At 54.8% G+C, this 21,100-nt stretch overlaps 1 protein-coding gene across 1 annotated transcript in view; it reads left to right on the top strand.

The window, feature by feature from the left end:
* The first annotated feature begins 1 nt into the window (after position 1).
* Kazn (kazrin, periplakin interacting protein) overlaps positions 2-21,100 on the top strand; it is a 1,015,267-nt gene continuing 994,168 nt past the window's right edge. The window contains exon 1 of the mRNA XM_047558680.1: positions 2-230. Coding sequence (XP_047414636.1) covers positions 110-230 — 121 coding nt within the window. The 5' untranslated portion in view covers positions 2-109. The remainder of the gene's footprint in view (positions 231-21,100) is intronic.

Raw genomic sequence — 21,100 nt, 5'->3', positions numbered from 1 at the left:
ATAAACTTTGGGGGCGGGGACATTTTCTTGGAGGTGACAAGTAGCCTCAGATCTACAGCCGGTGACGAAGCCCTCTGTTCAGATACTCTCAGGGTCTGGACCCTGCCACATGACCAACACCAAAGACCCCCAAAGAGCCATGGAACCCAGGCTGGCGACATCCAGTTCTGCCCCAGGGCCTGTCACCTTCTCCCACGTCTTTGGTCAGCAGTGCCAGCTCATGGAAGCAGGTAGGAAGCCTCTGGGGGGATGTACCCAGAGAGTGGGGCCGGACCCTCCCAGCCGAGGTCTGTGCCTGTTTGCCACCCGCCTCTTCTCCTTCCTGATGTAATGTGGGGCATGAGAATTAACTGGCTAGGGACACGCCGGCCTGGCGTTTGTGGCTTTAAATGGTAAAGTTTTTAGGGCTGACTGAGGCCGAATGTGCCCCTTGGGCGTGATGAGCCAGGGTTGCCTGTTTTCTCCGTGGCTAGCTGGAGGATGGGGGAAGGTGCTCAGGAGGGACCTGATGACGTGCTGCCTGTGGCCATCTTTGGGGACTAGTCTCTGTCCACCTGCCTCTCTCTGTCCCTGGGCTAGGGCCATGCCTTGCTGGCTGCTTTGGAGGAACTTGGATGCTCATGATAGCATGTGCCAGAGCAGCCTGCTCAGCCCTCGACTCCACCGGGCTCCCTCAGCCTTTGCCCAGGGCTTCCTCTTCCGAGTGGCTCACACTTCATTCGGTAAGGGAAAGTTGACATGGGCTGTAGCGTTAACACACGCCGGCCATCTTGCCAGGACGTGCATTAGGTCAAGGCGGCCAGGGGGACGGACTGGCCTGGAGGTCGTGCGTGATGCTTGATCCCTACGTCCGACTCTGGGAGTCACAGGACTAGAATCCTCATTTTCTGGATTGTTCAGAGCTCATTCCTGGGGGGAGAAGGGCCTTCGCTCCTTCAGGGGGTTCCTGGGTGTTAAAGTGTTAACCTTGCCTTTTGCCTGGGTCTCAGGAAGGTGCTGAGAAGAGCACCGTATCAGGAGTCTGGGGCCTGAGCTGTGTGGGTACTTTGACTGGTGGTTGCGTGATCTTGGAAATCACAGACCCTACCCCTGTCCCTGGGGTATCTGTCGCCAGCTGCAAAACAAGAAAATAGGCCTTGAGTTGTCTGGTGCATCCGGGCCTTAGTTTTTGTGTACTCAGAAGAAGCACAGCTCAGTGGAGAGGTCAAACTTGATCTGGTTTCTAAGACTAACATAGGCAGCTCATGGAGATGGGGCTCAGAGCTGGGTTGCCTGGCTTAAAGTTCCAGCTTTACTTATTAGAAGCTGTGTGACCTCAGGCAACTTACTCAACCTCTCTGTACCTTGTTTTCCTCATCTGTAGAATGAGGATGCTAGGCACTACTTCATAGGGCCGTTGCCATGGTTAAATAAGTTTACACATGGAAAGCATCCTTCCTTGGGCCAGTCAAGGTATCTGAGCATAGCTGCTTTGGGAAGAGAAGACAGAAGCATTGAACGCCCCCACCCTCTGCACCCCTAGCCAGATTCTAGTTTGTCCAGCAGGTTGAGAATCTCCAACTCCATCCATCTACGGAATCATTGTCTCTGGAGTGGCCCAGGTTCGCCAGCTTCCCTCAGGAGGAGGGCTCGGGGGCTTTCCTGAACCAGCTTCTTCGAGCTTGCCTGCTGCGAGGTTACTGGAGGGAGCCAGGTTGGGTTTCTAATGTGCCTCTCCTGTGGCTTTGTTCTCTCTCTTTTGGAGGCTCCCTGGCCTGAATCAGGCCATGAAATCCTCTGTCTCCTTTTTAAAAACTATGTCAAGAGAGCAGTGAAACACAACAGTGATAATGCCCAGTGGTCTCGGGGGAGAACATTCTCCTGAAGCAGTGCAAACAGGAATAATTAACCCTGAAGTTGAAAGCTCACTCAGTTAGGAGGCAGAGGGGACGGGGAGCAAGCACTGGCATGTCTCAGCAGCCATGTGTAGTTGTTAGTGTTGGCAGTGAGATCTCAGTGTATGTGCCAACCTCTGCAGGCTCCTGGGTTAACCAGCTCTGTTCCCTTAGCGAGGGGCAGAGGGGGTCCTGCAAAGTCACAGGTGCCCACTGTGTTCTGCAGAGGCGGGGCTGGCCCTTACTCTAGGGGTCAACCCCTGGAGCCCAGGCCCCTGGTGATGACTTGGGTTTGTCTCTTACATCCATGAGTCTCTCATGTCTTAGGGGAAGAAGCTGATTCTGGAGAATGGATCTGTAAGGAGATGCTAAATGGGGTAGGGAAGGAGCGGGAGGAGCAGCAAGGGGCCTACAATCTAGGGATCAGGGGTTGATTCTTAGCAGCAAGGGTGACATGGGGTGAGCATGAGCCCCATAAAGCTCTGTCCAACTGGCAGCAGTGGGAGCATCAAGGTCCTTGGGGCCGTGGGGAGATCGTCTAGGCCTTTCTCATTCCGTCCCAGCCCTGCTGTGGCCCCCCTGGTCAGCTTTCTAGACTTCAAATCCCTAGATAGGGCTTGGAAAACCAGAGCCCCAGGATCCACTCTGGCCCTCCACTTATTGTGTTAATAAAGTTTTATTGGCACACAGTCATGCCCATTCAGGTACATTTTGTCCACTGAGACCTTCGTAGTGCTTTGAGAGTCAAGCAGTTGTGTAGACTGTGCTGTTGAAAATGTTTTTTATCTGGTTCTTTGCAGAAAAATCTTTGCCGATCCCACCCTAGACCAGCGTGCGTGGCACAGATTGGGGCAGAGAGAACCTGTGGGACAGGTACAAGGGCTCAAAACGCGAGAGCGTGGCTTCCTTGGATGCTTCCTTGTGCACCTCCGATGCTACGTGGTGCCCTGGTTTTCTATATCCTTGGCTGCCACCCACCTCCCCAGCACCTCACATAGGTACAGGAGTTGCTTCAGGCAGTGTCAGGAAGTCCTAACAAGCATAGGCATGTGCCCAGTCCTGTGGTCCCTGAGCTCGGCAAGAGCTCCTCAGTCTCCTCTTCTGCGGGATGGCTGGGCGTGCTTCCTAGTTAACGGGCTTGTTTATTTGTTTGTTTATTGGTACCGGGGATTGAACCTTGGGCATTTTACCACTGAGGGACAGCCCCAGTCACTTTGTATTTTTTATTTGGAGGCAGGGTCTCACTAAGTGGCTGAGACTGGCCTCGAAATTGTGATCCTCCTTCCTCGGCCTCCAGAGTCGCTGGGATTACAGGCATGTGTCACTGTGCCCAGCTCCACCTGAGGTTTTGAGGTTGGCAGAGTTAGGATTTGCGCCCCCGTCCTCCAACCCCCAAACTGCTCCAAGGCCTCTGGCGGGGTTTTCAGAGCTGTCCTGTCTTGCTCGAGGTTGTGGAGGACGGAGTGGCAATTCTGGACCCTCTGTGGCTCCTGTGCGGCTGCTCCCTGGGCCTCTCTGTGGCCCTTTATCCCGCTCCTGAAGGCGAGGCCTGCGAAGGCGCTATGCATCTTCTGTTTCTGACCTAAACAACATTTCCTCTCTTTTCTTCTGTCTCCTGTCACACCCCCAGTGGCAGGTGGCACTTGGCGGGGAGGGAGTGACCGGTGGAAGCTGCCAGGCTCAGCCTTCGTCCTCAGGGGGAGTGGAAAGCCACGCGCCCACGGCCGTCATTGCCGCTCTGGTTTCTGGCCGTTTCCAGCATCATCCTGAGGATGTGGGGGACCGGGGACTCCGGGGCACGGCACAGACTCGGCCAGTGGCTCTCGACCCCGGGGTAGCTGAGGCCCCCTTCTCTGCTCTTCCTTGGTTCCCCAGCGTCTCAGCCGCTTCCCGTCTGAGCGGCTGCGTTGTGGCGTCTCTGCAGAGGGCTCTTGGCGCATCCCGGGGCCTTGGCCTCGCGCACCAGGCTCTGGCTTGCGGAGCTGCCTGTGTCACTTGAGTTGACTTGGAACCTGTCTCATTGGGACAGCAAGCGTTCTGCAGGGTTCCTTTGCTTGACTGGAATGTAAAGTCATTCTGTCCATGTGGCCTGCTGACGCCGCAGGATTCCAGGCCCAGCTCAAGGGGGAGGGTAGGAGAGAGGCGAGGTCAGGAAGGGGACAGGACATTGGTATCTGGACTGCTGGCTGCTGGGTTCAGCTCAAAGCCACCTGCCAGATCCCCCGTTTGTACCATCAGTTAGGATTGTCCCTGACCCTGGACAGACTCAACACGGGCAAGCCCTGCCTGCCTGCCTGTCCCGTCTGTCAGCTTGGTACCTGCAGCCGGGCATGGCCTTCTTTAGACTTTCTTATCTTGCTCCTTCTGAGTTCCTTCCCTGCCGTTGACATAACGCCGGGCCTGCTGAACATAGGACCCATGTGCATCTGGAGACCACTTGCCAGATTTACAACCTAGAGGCAAAGGATCTAGCGTCTTGGGCATCTGCTATGAGCTGAGCACATTGTGTGCTTTGCAAAAGTTAAACATGAAGAGGAGCAAGAAAAGGGGGAGCACATTTCCTGCCTCTCTATCCCTGGAGGTGGCAACCTGGTTTTAGGGTGTCCCTGGAGATCCCCCAAGAGCTGGTGAATGCGACCTGCTTTGGGCCTGGCTGTTTCTCCAGGCGGAACACTGATGTGATGTTCCAGAGAGGTTTTGGTGGCGAGCTGCTGCGCTCGCAGGTGCTTTCTCCAGGGCGGTCACGTGCTAAGCGCTTTACACGCTGCTGCCTTTCTTCCCTGCTCTATCGCAAAGGCAAGTGAAGCCTGGCCCACTGTACAGACGAGGAAATCGAGGCCCACAACGGGAGGCTTGGCTAAGCTACCTCGTGAGCGGCGAGCAGGCTTCAAGTCCCAGCCACCTCGGTCTGAAGCCTTTACCTCCTCCTGCTCCTGCTTCCAGACTCGCCTCCAAAACTCCTTCTCCAGGAATCCCAGTTGAACATCTGGGCCAGCAAATGCGCAGGTGCCGGGTGCAGGCGGGGCCTGCTGTGGCGGGGGCTCCGTCAGCGTCTCAGCCCGCCGTGCGGGTGCGAGCTCGGCTCTTCAGCCCCTCCTGCCTTAGACCCGAGCGTCCCGAGGTCCAGAGCTGCGGTCTTGGTCATCTCGGGTCCTCCGAGCCTCACCTGGCACCAGCGACTACCGTTTGCATCGGCAGGATGGCCATGTGTCTGTTTTAAAGGAAACCGTGACCCTTGCAGGGGACGCTGTCATCCCTCTGGGGAGCTGTTAGCGCAGTCAAGTGGCGCTAGGGGACTGGGCGAAGCAGCGTGTGGCCGCGTCTGTGCTTTCTCAAGACCAATCCCCTTTACGGCTCCCCAGTCAGCTTGAGGGAGCCAGAGTGGGGGAACAGCTGGTCTCAGCAGTCCCCTGGGTGATGGAATCGAGTGCTCTTAACTCCAGGCCTTAAAGGGAAAGGGGCGTATGCGAGGCCCAGCGGGCAGAGTGATGGGTACCAGTCGCTTGCTCCTCCCCGTCTGGTCTCCCAGCCTTCGTCCCATTGGGCTGCATGCAGCTGGCGATGCACGCGTGGTCAGTGATGCCCACTGGTTCACAGCCTGACCTTGGGACGTTCCCACCAGTGGTGCTGTGTGGGGGGAAAGCAGCAGGGCCGTGCTGGGTCCTGACAGCGTTGGACTAAGCACCATGTGCAGGAGCCCGGTTGGAGGCAGGGGTCTTGCCATGTGTCCTTACCTCATGGGCTGGGGTATTTCTCCACAGACCAACTTGTGGAGGCAGGGCTGTGTTGTCAGTGTGGAGTTAAGAGCTGCATGGTTTGAGTTTGAGTCCCTGTTCTGCCATTCACGAGCTGTGTGACCTTAGGCAAGCACCTTGACTTCTCTGTGCCACGGTTTCCTCATCCTTAAGATGGGACTATCAGTTCACTACCTCATCCACTTTGAGCGAGTCTGACAATGACTTATGTGTAAAGTGTGTGTCACAGTGCCAGCTCAGAACACGTTATATATGAACAAAGTCACTACGACTATTTCTTATTTGTGCACTTGCTCTATTTGGTTCAATGAGACAGTTTAGAGACACAGGGAATTAAGACCTTCCCCCGGGCAAGTCTTTCTGAGCAGTAAAATTTGGTATTTTTTTCCCTTGGACAATCATTGTGGTTTAAAAAAAAAAAAAAAATTCAACATTCATTCTTTCCTTGACCCCCCAGGGCCAGGAATCAACAGAGTTATGAGAATAAATTTCCACCCACTCATCACAAAAGAATGTTTCAGGAAGGGTCCTGTGGACCCCGTTTGCCCTGGGAGCCCCGGTCTGTGCCTCTCTTGCTGGTGAAACTGGCAGGTTTTGGGATCATTCTCAAGCGGGTCCTGGTTTCCTATTAAGTTAGATGGTCTCCTTAATAAGAGGCAGCTGGGTAAATAAAATTCAAATATTACTTACACAAAACTCGGAGCAGCTGCCCCTGGGGGAAGTGATTTGAGGTTAAAAAGTCAGTCAACGGAAGAAGCGAGTACTGGGTCTGAAAGGGGCCAGCGAGGCCGGGCCGTGGGGGCTGCTCTCGGTGACGCCCTCGGTTGGCTGATGTGGCCGCGTCCTCACTGTCTCTAACCTGGAGCCCCGATTCCCTGCTGAGACCTCCCAATTGGGATGTGCGGTGTCAAGTAGAAGGTCTGAAATTCTACAGGGTCCAACTGTGGCTGCTGTGTCCTGCAGTCTCCGGTGTGAGCCCTCAGTTCGGGTGGGCAGGTGCCCGTGTTGGGCTGCTTCCAGCGGCAGCGACATCCCTGCCTCGCGTTCTTACTCCTCCTCTGCAGGTGGAGTACCCCACCACCGGGCACACGCCCGAGTTCTTCTTCACGCGCGGTGGCGCCTGGCATCTCCGTGGTCTGCGGCATCGTGGTAGCTGGGCCCCCTGAGCCGCCCGTGTTCTGCCCAGGTCATGGCAGGACTGGGGTACAGGAACCATAATCAGACGGTCCTGAGGTTCCAGGACGCCCATCTTCACCTCGAGGTCACACCAGTCCAGAATGGCAGGTGGGCTCCGTCGTGAAATGAACCTTTGAAGGGCGAGCCCTCAAGCAGCCCTGGGTGGCCAGCCACAGAGCCAGCTCCCTGCCCTCAAGGGCAGAGCGGGGGTGTACTTGGGGAGGTAACAGTGGGCATTGCTGAGAAGGAAGAAAATGGCCCCAGGTAGGAGAACGAGGAGTCCCAAGGTACCTGGGTTCCCTCCTGGAAAGTTCTGGGATCTGCTGACTGGTGTGTCCCAGTTGCAGTTGGCCTCCATGAGCAGCCCCCACAGGACCTTGAAGGTGCCTTTTCTCCAGCACCTGGGTGGGATGTGCTCAGCCTCCCCACGTGGTCTTGCGCCTGGACGTGGTCGGTCCATCAGCTCAGCCTCATCTGCTGCTCTCGCTCAGCTCGATGTGTTTGCCTGAGGCAGGTTCTGAGAACCGCGGACTCCACTCTCCTCTCTGTTCCCAGGCTCCATCCTCCTCTGTTCCCAGGCTCCATCCTCCTCTGTTCCCAGGCTCCATCCTCCTCTGTTCCCAGGCTCCATCCTCCTCTGTTCCCAGGCTCCATCCTCCTCTGTTCCTAGACTCCATTCTCCTCTATTCCCAGACTCCATCCTCCTCTCTATCCCCAGACTCCATTATCCTCTATTCCCAGACTCCATCCTCCTCTGTTCCCCAGCCATCTCCACAGAACCCTTTAAACCCAGGGCGAAGCTTTCAGCCAGACAAGCTCCTGCCACCTCTTTCCAGATGCAGAGGAGGGGCTGTAGGTTCAGCAGAAGCTGGGGGGACACACCTCGGGTGATCCCCAGAGGTGGCTGGTGTGTGTGAGGCTCGGTCCTGCTGGGATTCACTGTGGAGGGTGAGGCTGTCGGAGCTGAGCCCGGTCTGTCTGTGTGACGCCGGCCGAGGGGTGCTGGTGACAACACTGCTGTGAGACACTGTGGAGATGCACTGGGCCCCCCTCTCCCAGGAGGGCCATGCAGGCCTCAGTGAACCGCCCCCTCCTGCTTTTAGTCTAGTCTTAGTTTTTATGGTGGTTTTATTATCACATCTTTCTTTTGGACCAATTCAGAGCTCATTTCTTTTTCTGATCTTGTAGGGAATAAGCAAGACGATACCAAAATGGAGCCTGGGCTTGGATCTGCCAGGCAGGCACGTCTTCTTTGGGCCTTTATGTCGGCATTCTGCCGAGTGCCTGTGTGGACCTTGTGCACTAAACCCAGGGCCAGCATGGCTGGAAGACCCCAAAGGGAAGGTCACTCCAGTAGGCACCCATCTGAGGACAAAGGCACAGTTATGATGGTGGCCGGGTTGCCAAGCTGGACTCTGCAGACATTTGGGACCTCCTGAAACTTGAATTTTTCTCTTTGAACTTCTTGAAGCCATTATCAGTCACGGATAGTGTTATGGTTCGGTTACGAGGTATCTCCCGAAAGCTCATGCGCGAGGCATGCGGGAATGTTCAGAGGTGGAATGATTAGAGGATAAGAGCTGGGACTGAAAGAGCAGATTAATCCATCGGATGGATTAATAATCTGGATGGATTCTTGGGTGGTAACCGCAGGCAGGTGGGGTGTGGCTGGAGGAAGCGTCACGGGCGTGCCCTGGGGGTCATGTGATTCCTGGCTCCTCACGTTCAAGCTCTCTGCCGCCTGCCTGCCGTGGACTGAGCAGCAATTCTCCACCATGTCCTTCTGCCGTGATGCCCTGTCACCTTGGGACCGGGGCAGTGGATCAGCCAACATGACCCGAACCTCTGAACCACGAGCCAAAATAAAGTGTCCTCCTCTAAAGTTGCTCTGGTCAGATCTTTTGGCCACAGCAATGAGAAGCTGGAGGAGATAGCGGAGACAGGTTAGGAATGCTTGGAGACAGCAGGAAGGAGGTTTCCATCTCGGCTGATCCAGGGGACCACAGAGGTGACGTGGGAGGCGGTAGACGGCTGCTTCTTGGGAGAAACTTGAAGGAATTTTTGAGCGTCTCTGGGAGGGAAGTGCTCCTGGGTCCTTGGGAAGACCCAATGTCTTGGCCTTGGGACTGTGAGAAGGGAATCTAAAAAGATTTTCATGGGGGGTCCCTCTGAGTCTCCAGGTGACCAAAGATTCATTCTGTGTGGAGACGGGCAAGATCGACTAGATTCGAACTTTCAATGGAGCCGTTGTCAAGGGACTGAGTAGAGGCAGGCACTGCTGGACTAGGCAGAGGAGCAGAGGGTGGGGAGGAGCCCCGGGGTGCTGGAGGCCATCACGGCCTTTGTAGCACAGAGGGCCGTACGGGCGGGTGAAAGAGCAGAATTTCAGGAAGAAATAGGGGAAGTGGGAAGGGGAATGACCAGATTGAGTGTTGGATCTAGGACCAGGCCAGGTTAGCCGAGACGGTCACAGATGGCCGGGACAAGCTGCCATGGAGGCCAGGATGAGCCTCCACCGTGACTGCCTGGCGGGATCTCCCACTGTTTTAGTTTTGTACTGTCCATTGTCATTGAATGAGATCAGCCGGATGTAGATTCCTAAAGTTGAGGTTCTTTCCCAACATTCCAGGTCTGCTGTTCCTCTGACTTCCGGCTTCCATTGTTGATGGCCTCGGCTGATCTTGGAATCAGCGCTTGCAAGCCCTCGGCTCTGTCTGTGAATTTGCTCTTACGGTCTTCGTACTGGAAGTTCTGTGGTTTCCCTGTGATGTGTCCAGGAGCGGGTCTAATTTTATTAATACTATCTGGGGTCTGAACATCTCAGGTCTGAGGAGCGGTGTCTCAGTCCTGGAAAACGTTCAGCCAATTATTTCTTTTCTTAATTGGTGCATATTAATTATACAGAATAACAGGTTTCCTGTGACTGCTTAGACACCCACATGACATGATATGATCGACTCCAGCTACTTCTTTGAACACCGCTTCTCTCCCATTCTCTCTACTCGTTCCTTCTAGAAATTCCTTTGTGATCTGCATTGGGCTTCTCTATCTGAACTCTTTCATATTTTCCATCTTTGCCTCTTGACTGTGTTGTGTATAATGACTTAAAACTTCTTCTGGTTCATTAATTTTCTTTCTGGCTGTATCTAGTCTTTAGTCAAACTTGGGCAATCCATTTTTTCATTTAATGTCTTATTGTAACTTTTAGATGTTCTGTGTGAGTCGTTTTTAAATCTTCCAGGCATTATTTTATTTTTAAAATCTTAAGTAATCTATTGTCTATTGTCTCTATTGCTTTTCATTTTCTCTTTAGCCTTTTAAAACCATATTTATCTGATACAAGAATTTTATAGTCCATTTCTGGTGTTTATAGGCATAATTCTGTTTTTTCTTTGACTTGTGTCCAGGATAACTATTGCTTTGTGTACATTTTGAGTTTAAATTTTGAGTTCATGCTTTTGGGTTTTATCTTGAAATGTCACGAGTGTAAGCAAAGTTAATTTCAGGGGCGGGAATTCCCTTAAACTCCCAGGTGGTATAAATTTGAACTCAAACCCATTTGAGGGTGGGTGAGGGGTAATGCGTTATTCAAGAAGGTTCCTCCTCCTCCTCAATCCAGCACTTAGACTGAGACAGACAAGCCTCCTTATTTCTTTTGCTGTGTGTGTGATGTCATCCAAGTCCTGTCTGTTGGTGATGGTGCAGCCTCTAAGATTGCTGGCTGTGTGTGTGTGTGTGTGTGTGTGTGTGTGTGTGTAGTGTTACAGTCCTGACTCCTCCATCCCAGCAAACCTAAGGCTTGTTACCTCTCTGTGTGGCCAGCATCAGTTTACAAGATCAGCAAACGCCTCCGAGCCAGGTCCCAGCATGTTAGGGTGCGCTATCACCCTGGCTTTCAGTTTCCCTCTTTTTTGTTTGTTTTGGGTGTGCATTAGTTTCCGTGGCTGCTATAACAAGTTTTTACAACTTTGATGGCTCAAAACAACAGACGCTCATTCTCTCATGACTCTGGAGGCCAGAGGTCTGAAAGCAAGGTGGCAGCCTCAGCCCCCCATGCTCTAGGGGAGAGTCTGTTCCTGCCTCTTCCAGCCTTGAGTGACAGGGCATGCCTTGGCTTGTGGCCCAATCTTCTCGGCCCCACGGTCGCTTTGTTCCTCCTCTTCTGTGTGTTTGACTTCTCGTATCCCTCTTTGGTCTCTCTTTTAAGGACTCTTAAAGTAGCATTAGGCCCCACCCAGACTGTCTACGAGAAGTTCATCACTAGATCCTTAATCTCATCTGCATAGTCGCTTTTTTCCAGATAATGCAACTTTTCCAAGTAGGGATCAGGACGCACCTATCCTGAGAAAGGAAGGTTCCTTTCTCAGCCGATCATCATGGAGTTCTCTTAGGCAGAGAGCTCAGTTTGGTATTTATGAGGATGCCAATGATATTTCTAAAGGTTTTACAGTATTTTTTATTTTTCACTGAGACTACCATATTCCCTGGAAAAGAAACAGAGAGAATCTCAAGGCTGGAGAGAGAAATCACAGCCCATTGGGGTGGGCTGCTTCTCAGAGGGCTGGATTCTGGAGGTGTTGAGACATGGGTGCTAGCTTGTGCCAGGGAGTGACACTTCTGAATTACTGTGGGACACAATGGCTGGACCTCGCTTGCTAACTGGACACTGCTGTGGGGAAGGGTGGGCTGGCCTGAGCTCCTCTGGCCCACCATTGCTTCTGCCGTTCCCAGTCCTGTCTCCTGGCTTCTGTGTGTGTGTGATTGATCCTGGTTTCTGCTGCCACTTGACCATGGCCTTTCCATTTGGACAGCTAGGAGCAGACCTATTGTCCCCTTTTCTCCAGATACTGGACAGACATTCCCCCGAGAGTCTCTTGGGAAGTCAGCCTGTGCCAAGTGGGTAGTGGGTATCACGAACACCTGAGCAGAGCCAGGTCCAGGGCTGATCACTGTTGCAGAGCAGACCTGTCCGGCCCCAGGAGTCCCGGCCACAGGAAGGAGTCACATGCATTCCTGGGAATCCTGCCCCCTTGCAGATCTGGACTCTTGGGGCTGGTCAGGCAAACTGACCCAAACATCGTTGCACTTCTGTGTTTCTTTGGAAACGAAGACCGAACAACATGTATGAAGACCACTGCAGAAACGCCTGGTGTCCTCGGGAAGGTGTGCAGTGGTTATGCCTGGCTGCTCAGCTCCTTTGACCTCCAGAGGGAAGGACCACCCCTGTGGGTGGCTTTTGTCCACGCCTCTCCTGATGTGGCATCTCTGCCCTCGGTTAGTGTCTGGAACCTTGCTGGCGGGTGTTTTCATAGCTGGAGTGCCCTGAGAGGTCATCTCCAGCGGGAAGAGGAAGTTACTGGAACCCCAGGGGGCCCCCTCCGGGCTCAGAGGCCCACTGGAGGCCAGAAGCCTTCTCCTCTACTAGTCTTAGAGATCAGTTGGTGCTCTCTCTCCACAGTGAGGTGGTGGCCTCTGGGGAAGACCCAGGAGCTGAGGCGGGAGTCTGGCCTAACGCCCTAAGGCTGCCGAGCCAGCTGGGACTCCCAGAAAAGGATTCCTGACTAGGGCTCCAGGCCGGAAATGATGGACGGAGGGGCGGGACCTAGGACAAGGCCTTCCGAGGAGTGTGGATCAGTGTACGAAGGGGGTCTTGCAGTGACCAAGCCCCTGATCCAGGAGACTCTTAAGGTACCACTCCCACGAGCCATCGATGCAATTTCCTGCCCAAAGAGGCCTTTTGCCAGAAAACCAAACTTCTGCTGTCTTTACACGGTTTCAAAATCTTTTCTGGGACGTTCCAGGCTGAATCAGGCTGGATGCTGGCAAAAGCTTGGTTTCCCTGGGAGAAGTTTCTGCGTGGGTTAGAGAGCAACCTCTCTAACTGGAACATTTTAATGACTTGGGTGGTGGTTTTACTGCTGAGACTGGGCGAGATTGTGAGACTGTGCTGTTCACAGGGAAAAGGAGAACGTGCTCCTTCCAGACTAGAGTTGCTTCCCTCGTGAGAACCACAGGGTCTGGAGCGGATGATACCAGGGCGCCGGTGGTCTCTGGGGTCTGCTGGTGTGGAGGTACAGAAGACAGGGCGGAGAGGTTTGGTCCCAGCTGACCTGCAGAAGCTCAATGATCTAAGCGAAGCTCCAGCTCCCTTTTAGCAGCTGGTCACTTTTTCTGTTTGCGATAGAATTCCTGAACTTTGCTTTATACCAAAGACAGTTTATTTTTGGGCCCATCAAAGAACCCGTGACCAGGGTGTTTCAGAAAGCCGGCTGGCCCAGGAAGGCGGGAACATCAGTGTTCTGTCTGGTGGCCTGGAGAGCCTCTCTTGACCGCTCTAGCAGGAAGGGCCAGCCATTGTCCTTGGAGGGTGATGAGAAAGGTCAGGAGAGAGTGAGGGGCTTTGAAGAAGTCCTCGCTCTTGCACAAAGCTCATGGCCGCGGCTGAAGCTTTGCTCCGTGGCCTTGATGACCCTTTGGCCAAAGAAGCTCCAGCTGGACAGGATTATTCCCCTGAGGGTTAAGTGTTCTTTCTCGATCCAGTTTGTCAGGTGGTACCACCCTGGTTGTCCCCGATTTAAACAAGAGTTCCTTTGTGGCCACTGGCACTTGGGAATGCAACCGTGGAGCCATGGCGAGACCAGAAGGCGGCCGGGGGCCCTCATAGCTTTCCTCGGTGCGGTGTTCCTCACTGGTAAATGGGCCCTGCGTGGCCGTCATCTTGGCCCTTGGGAGACTCGAGAATCATGGAGCCTGTGCTTTGCCGTCAAGGGTCATGAACCGCTCACGTGGTACGAGAGGCCTGAGCTGGGGCAGGTGCTCTGTGATTCCTGCGGGATGTGTCAACAGGAGAGACGGGCTTGCGGGTGGAGTGTAGATGTTCAGTGTCCTAGGGACCTGCAAGGTCATATGCTGGTGTCCTGATAATTCTAGAATCCAGCCTTGAATCCTGGGGTTGGTTGACCTGCTCTTAAATTGCGCTGGTTCTTAAGCGACGCCACAGCGTGTCTCTAAGTTTGTTCAGGCGACAACAGGGACGATTTCAATTAGGGGTTAACGGCTCTTTGTTCATCTCTCTCCCGCCTGGGATGCCTGGAGATAAAACCGGCAGGAAGTCTGTGGACACCGACAGGCTGTGTTGCTCTCAGGCAGGAGGACGGGGCAGATGTAGGCCTCGCTCCTTCCCAGGTGATGGGGACAGACCATGAATAAGGGGGACCCCGCCTGCCTCTGTCCTCTCCGTCAGGTTCCCCCGAAGTCTCCCTGCACCCTGCCTGGCTGCCCACTGGTTCCTGCGGACATTTTTAGAGAATCACAAATCAATACAGTGCTTGGGCTTATTTAGGATAAAATGTCTTTCTTGGCTTCTTGTGATAAGAGCCTGGTTTGAAAGTGCAGCGGGCTGAATTAAGCATTTATGAGGGGAGGAGAATATGCCTGGCAGCCTTATCGGGAGACCTGGTCTGAGTTGAAATCTGAAGATGAGGTGCAGGGATAGGAACGCAGAAGGGAGGCCAGAGGCAGCCCAAGCCCCATTTCCGGACTGGCTTCTTGAAAATGCTGTGGATACCGAGGTCCTTGGGGTCCTGATTTTGCCCAGTGGCAGCCCTCGGGCTCCTCGGTGCCTTGGAAGCCTCGCCAGGGAGGACCTGGTGCCGCCCCCCAAAGTGGACGTTTGGACCGGCTCCTTGGGTGGGTCGAGCGCCCACGGGCTTTTCCACCGTAGGAGGTTGCGGACAGACTCCAGGCGTCAGGCTGAGTCCGAGGCGCGTTCTCCTGCTTTCTGATGCCAAAGGGAGATCAGATCATTGTGATCTCGAGGGTTGTGATATTTTGCCGTTTTAAAAATCTCATTCTACGGTCCACTGTGCCACGTATACCACCTGGAAGGCCAGGCAGAAGCATCTGAGTGAATACATGTTTATTTTTTCCCAGAACCTTTGCCACAGAACACGATTTATTGTATTATAATCCTGTTTCCTTGAATCAAAAATATTTCAAGGCATGATGTAGCTCTGCAAAGTGAAGAGGGCCGAGGTGCCAGAGGCCAGGTCAGGCGAGGACCCCCCGAGGTCCCCTTGAGGGGATGCCATGGGGGCACAGGAGAAATCAAAGGCACAGTTTGGCATCAGATGCACGTCCTGCAGAGCTCTGCTGTTTATTGACTGTGCCACTTTGGACATGTCACTTGCCCTCGTCGCTGTTTTAATCTGTCTGATCCACAGCTTTGTGTGTCAAAGGGCCACGGCAGCTTCCTGCGGTCAGATCTATGTGGATTGTATAAAAATGGCACCTGTGGTGTTTGAGAACTGTGGGCTCTGAGTAGCGGAAGACCAGCCCCTGGCGCTGGCCGCGCAGCACCCTGTGGAGCACGTGGCCTGTCCTGTACGGCTCCACCCCAGCACTGGCGCCAGGTCTCGCTCTTGATGAGCCTGTGGCATTGGACTCTATCGGTTTGGAAGAGTTCTGCTCTTTCCTCTGCACCTAAGGAGCCCTAATGAGGCCGCTGAGGCTCCTCACTGAAGCCCTGGCTCGCTCGGGCTGCCCTGAGTAGGTGCTTTGTCAGATTTGTCTGTGAGCACTGCTTCCGATAAGCGACCACCTGAGACAGGGTCACCTGGCAGGGAACAGGTGCTGGTTAGCATACTCCTGTCAAGTGACTTCCCCGCCGGGCTGAGTACCTCTCCCGCCCAGGTTGCAGGACGAGCCTGAGAATGGGGAAGGGCTGGTGCCGAGGCTGCAGGGTGGGGAGGGAGGGAGGGAGGGAGACCCACACTGGAAAACTGCATCGGGTGATGACCGCAGGCTGCGTCCTGGTCTGTAAAAATGAGCGCCTGCCTGGAGCTGCGTTCTGCTTGGGCCCTGGAAAGGCTGCTCCGGTGGAACTGCACTGTTCTTTCCTATCTTGCTGACTTGAGGCCAGGACAGTGGAATGTCCCCAAGGTCACGTGAGAACCATGAGAGGTCCTTGTTAGCACCTGCATGGTTCCCCCTGAGACCAGGTATCCCAGGGCATGCAGAGGAGGCAGACAGAGAAGTTTCTGGAACAAGAGGAACCCAGCCAGTCAGAGGGAGAGGTGGACACTGATGTGAATGGCAGGAGAGTTCAGGGAGGTCTCTGGGGAAGCAGAGAAGACTTGTGGGAGGTGGTGGAGCTTCAGGTGGATCTTGCCAGACACCCGTGCCGTGGCTTGGTCTCTTTATGGAGGGATCTGGAGCTCCCCAGATCTGTGCCTCTGCCAGCACAGAAGGGCTGGGCCGGGCCTGGGTGGGTTCCCTGTGAGCGCAGGGATTGCTGATGCCCCTGCCCCTCCCCGAGGGCTGCCCCTGCCCCTCCCGAGGGCTGCCCCATCTCCAGCAGGCCGTTTTCACACCCGGAAGTGGTTTTCTTCTGGCCGGCTGGGCTCTGCTCCAGCTCTCCTCTTAGCTGGGACCTCTTCAGCCTTTCCAGTCCAAACCTACTGTGGCTGCAGAAGAGACGTTAGGGGGATGATCCTTTCTGGAGTGGTTTTCTGATGTCTGAGGGCCTGTTTGCTCAGCAAGAACCTGAGCAGCTCCTGCTTCTGTGGTTGGAGAATCATTAAACCAGTGCAGAGACTCTTAAAGTGGAATCCCAAACGGGCATCTCTTGGGGCCCCACCTGCCAGCCCAGGGGCCTGAGGGTTGAGGCTCCGTTTCGACAAGCTTCCAGGGGGTTCTGATTTGGCCTGAGGACCCCGCAGATTCGCAGCACCCAAATGGCTACTACAGGAGTTTCAAGTTCCATTCATGGGTCACATGCTCATGGGGACAGGGAACCACATACCAGGCTGAGCAGGAGCCAGGATGGTTGGGTGCCGTCTGGTGGAGCCAGCTTGCTAAAGATGGCGAGGGACCTGTGCGTGCTGAGAAGGCTCCCTGTTTTCCTCCTGTGCATGCTGAGAAGGCTCCCCGCTTTCCTCCTGTGCGTGCTGAGAAGGCTCCCCGTTTTCCTCCTGTGTGTGCTGAGAAGGCTCCCCGTTTTCCTCCTGTGCGTGCTGAGAAGGCTCCCCGCTTTCCTCCTGTGCGTGCTGAGAAGGCTCCCCGTTTTCCTCCTGTGCGTGCTGAGAAGGCTCCCCATTTTCCTCCTGTGCATGCTGAGAAGGCTCCCCGCTTTCCTCCTGTGTGTGCTGAGAAGGCTCCCCGCTTTCCTCCTGTGCGTGCTGAGAAGGCTCCCCGCTTTCCTCCGGCAGTGGTCTTCCTGTGGTATCACCCCGAGCTGGGAACGCAGGCTCCCAGGGTGTCTCCCTCCTGAGCATCTGTTCCCTCCACTGTGACCTGGGATAATTCATTGTTGGAATGTGTGTGAATGACACAACAGTACCCAGCACAGAGCAAGCTGAGCTCCTGGTGTTTGTCACTAAGGTCCTGTGGCAGGCAGAAATCTATGGTGGCCACAGGGTCACCAGCTCCCGGTGAGCAGGATCTGTGAGCGTGATGGACGTTGCTTCCTTGATGAGGCAGGTTTTACGGTAAAGGTGATGGCATGTCCCCCCATGATCACATGACCTCGTGTGGCTCCTGCCTAGCAGACTCTGGGGCGGGTCTCCTGCTGACGTGGGAACAGCCACACCATGAGGAGGTCACATGGCAAGGGCCTGCAGGTGGTCCAAGAAGCCGAGTGTGATCCCTGGGTGGCAGGTGGCAGGAAAATGGGAATCTTGTCACACACCTGCCACAAGGAAGTCAACCTGCCGCCAGCCCAAGTGAGTTTGGAAGCAGATCCTTCTCAGGATGTCCAGGTGAGAGTACGGCCTGACTGACCCCCGACTGCAGCCTGTGAAGCCCTGAGCACAGGACCAGGTATGTCGTACCTGGACCTCTGGCCCCAGGGTGGAGAGAGCTGCCTGTGAGCTGCCGACTTTGGGGTTGGTGACCTAGCAATAGCAAACACACACAAGCATGCGTGTGTGTGAATATAGACGCACGAATGTGTCTGCACATGTTAGGGTTCAGATATGGGAGGTCCTCCAAAAGCTCACCTGTGAGACAATGAAGGGATTTTCAGAGGTGAGATGATTAGATGATGAGTTGTGACCTAATCAGTGGATTAATCCACTGATATGGATTAACTGGGTACTCCAGGGAACTGGGAGCGTGCCTTTGGGGTTTATGTTTTGCTCCTTGTGAGCAGAACTTTCTCTGCTTCCTGATTATCCTACTCTGAGCTGTTTTATTCCTCCACGTCCTTCTGCCATGGCTGGGAGGCGTGATTGGGCACCTTGGGCCCAGAGAGGTGGAGTCAGCCAGCTATGGACCGAGACCTCTGAAACCATGAGTATCAAATAAACTTTGTGTCCTCTAAAATTATTCTTGTCAGGTGTTTTGGTCACAGTGGTGAAAAAGCTGACTAAAACAAACTACCACACATGTAAATATATACACATGGAGCTGTATATGTGCACAAACACATGTATACGTATTAATATGTATACATGGAGGCATACGATGTATGCACACATACGTGGATGTATTTGTGTACACAAGTGTGCGTGCGTATGTACGTATATGTGTGCACACACAAACACCCAAACCTGAACACATAAATACACATATACATATGTGTGTGCTTCCCCAGCCAGGAGACTTTCCTTATGGTGGAAGCAAAAGAGCTTTCCCATCCTTGGGTGGTGACAGTGCCCAGGGACCACAATAATTTTAGAGACACACAAAGTTGTCAGAAGAATAAAAATCAGAAGAATAAAATGCACTCTTCAGGTTTGCAAAAATGTTTTAGTCTAGGACATCAAAATATTTGTCTTTCTGTCAACTTAGTCACAAACTGCTTTTTGATATATTTTATGGAAGAAGGTCGCCCCAAAGGCAAAAGGGCTAACTAAGGCCTGGGGAAGCAGCCCCGGGCCCTGCTGGACTGGGAAGTCCTGTCCCCTCTGGAACATCCTGGCTTCCTCCGCCTGCACCTGCTCCCAGTCCCCGGCTGCATGGTGAGCCGGCTCCCCATCGCCTCCTGCTCCTCCGTTGCTCTCTGCTTCCAGGTCTGGTTGGAGCATCCTGTCCCGTGGCCGTTCTAGCTGAAGGCGGAACCTGGGTGGGCCAGGCCACACGTCACGTCTTGCACGCTTTAGTGTAGCAGGAGACAGAGGCCTGAGTCTGGCTGGCCTCCTCTCGCCCCCCCCCCGCTCCTCTCCAGTCACCTTTTGCACAGTGTCCGTGCCACACACCAGGTTCTTTCTTCTCTGTGATTCTTCGGTTGTAAGCCCCGTGCGCTAATCTAGAGGGAAAAGGATTCAGAAGACATGGGGAGGTTTCAGGGAGTCCAGGGAGGGGTGAGGAACCAGGTTTCAGGAAGACCAGCCCTGGGGCAGAATCGCGGAGGGCAGGACCTAGCTGGTAGGGCCTCCGAAGCGCCCCCAGCGGGACCGTCGGCCCCAGATGCTGGGCTGCTTGCACCCTGCAGCCCAGACTTCGTTGTCCGGGAACGAGGGTCTTCTTGGTCATGCTCTCCCATTCTGATGGGAGAAGGTTCCAGAGCTCCACGGTGGGTGAGGGGCATCTCCCTAGATGGAGGTGAGGGTATGTTTGCCTAAAGGAGGACGGGGCGCCAGAAGCGGGCACTGGCTCTGACCCCCTTCCGTCTGTATTTTCTGATCTTCCTGGAGGCGGTCATGGATGCCCCAGGACTCTGTCCAGAGAGGAGCTGTGCCCGTAACCTGGTCAGCACCCCCAAACCGCTTAGCGTAGACAGCGGTTCTCAAAGACTGCTGCGATGGCCATCCACCCGTCCCCGTTCTGCACTGCCACGAGCCAGGCGCTGCACACACCGGAGTGACCAGGACAGGGTCCCTGAGTCGTTGCTCAGAAAATAGCAGAGGGACTCGGACACAGTCGGAGCACACAATCCTACGTGGCGTGTGAGGTCATGACCACAAGCGTGCTGTGAAAGGGGGTGGCAGAGATGTCCCAGGGTGCTGGGTGGCAGCCGAGGGCAAGAGACACCTCCACAGGGAAGGAGCGGTGGCCTGGGGATCTGAAGTGGCCAGGAGCCCCCTGGGGAGGCTTCCTTTTCTTTCTCTCTCCTTCCTTCCTCCCTCCTCTTTCTGTCTATCTATCTATCTATTGAACCCTGGAGTGCTCTATCACTGAGCTGCATTCCTAGACGTTTTTATTATTTTTATTTTGAGACGGGCTCACCGAGTTGCTGAGGCTGGCCTCCAGCTTGTGAGCTCGTGTCTCTGCCTCCTGAGTTGCTGGGATTGCAGGTGTGCACCTGGCCCGGCGGAGGGTTTTCTAGGCAGAGGAAGGGCCCTAGGGCTGGAGGGGGTGTGGCCCCCAGGGGAGCAGGAAGGGACCCCTGGTGGGGGTGGAGTGCCTTGGGGTGAAGAGAAGAGACAGAGGGGGCTCCTCTGCAGGTCCGGGCCGCGGGGGCCGGTGCAGGAGGCTGCACGCTCTGTGGTGGGCATGCAGGAATTGAAGGGCAGGGGCCAGTTTTCCATATCTGTTGATTCAGTTGAAAGCGTCTCTGAAAGCTTACGTGTGTGTGTGTGTGTGTGTGTGTGTGTCCACGCACGTGCGGGTGCACATATGATCCCTCTGAGGTGGGTGGCGCCCCTTACCGTTCATGAGCTTGTGCGCTGGCGGAGCGGATCCTGAATACTCACAAGACGCGCAGAGAAAGTGCAGACCGGAGTGGCTGGATGTCCCACTGCCCTCCTTAACCACGCAGTGTCCGCGTCGTGAGAGCCGCATTGCACACCACAGTGTCCGTGTCCCCGTGAGAGCCGCATTGCGCACCGCAGTGTCCGCTTCCGCGTGAGAGCCGCATTGCGCACCGCAGTGTCCTTGTCCCCGTGAGAGCCGCATTGCACACAACAGTGTCCGTGTCCCCGTGAGAGCCGCATTGCACACAACAGTGTCCGTGTCCCCGTGAGAGCCGCATTGTGCACCTCAGTGTCCTTGTCCCCGTGAGAGCCGCATTGCACACGACACACGGGTGCGGTTTTCGTTTGTCAGTTTTGCCTCAAAAGGTGGGAGAGAAATGCCCTGCTGCCCCGAAGGGAATCCGAGGAGTGGACCGCTCCTGGAGCTGGCCTTCTCCACCCTTCTCCCACCCGGCCCGCCAGCAGGAGCAGAACCGGCCTCTGCGTCTGTCTGTCTTCACCCTTGTCCGTCTGTCCTCCACTCAGCATGTGAACTGAAAAGACTGCCCAGCCTCTGTCATTATAGGAATGTTCTCAGCCCCCATCTCCGGTCACTGCGTCTTCTTTCACTTAATCTCAGGGTGGCCGTGGCTGGTGGCCCCTGTCACGTTGGCCACCTCTC

This window comes from Sciurus carolinensis, chromosome 1 (genome assembly GCF_902686445.1).
Source record: "Sciurus carolinensis chromosome 1, mSciCar1.2, whole genome shotgun sequence".
NCBI lineage: Eukaryota > Metazoa > Chordata > Mammalia > Rodentia > Sciuridae > Sciurus > Sciurus carolinensis.
The sequence above is the reverse complement of the archived record's forward strand: the minus strand, read 5'-3'. Positions and strand labels throughout refer to the sequence as shown.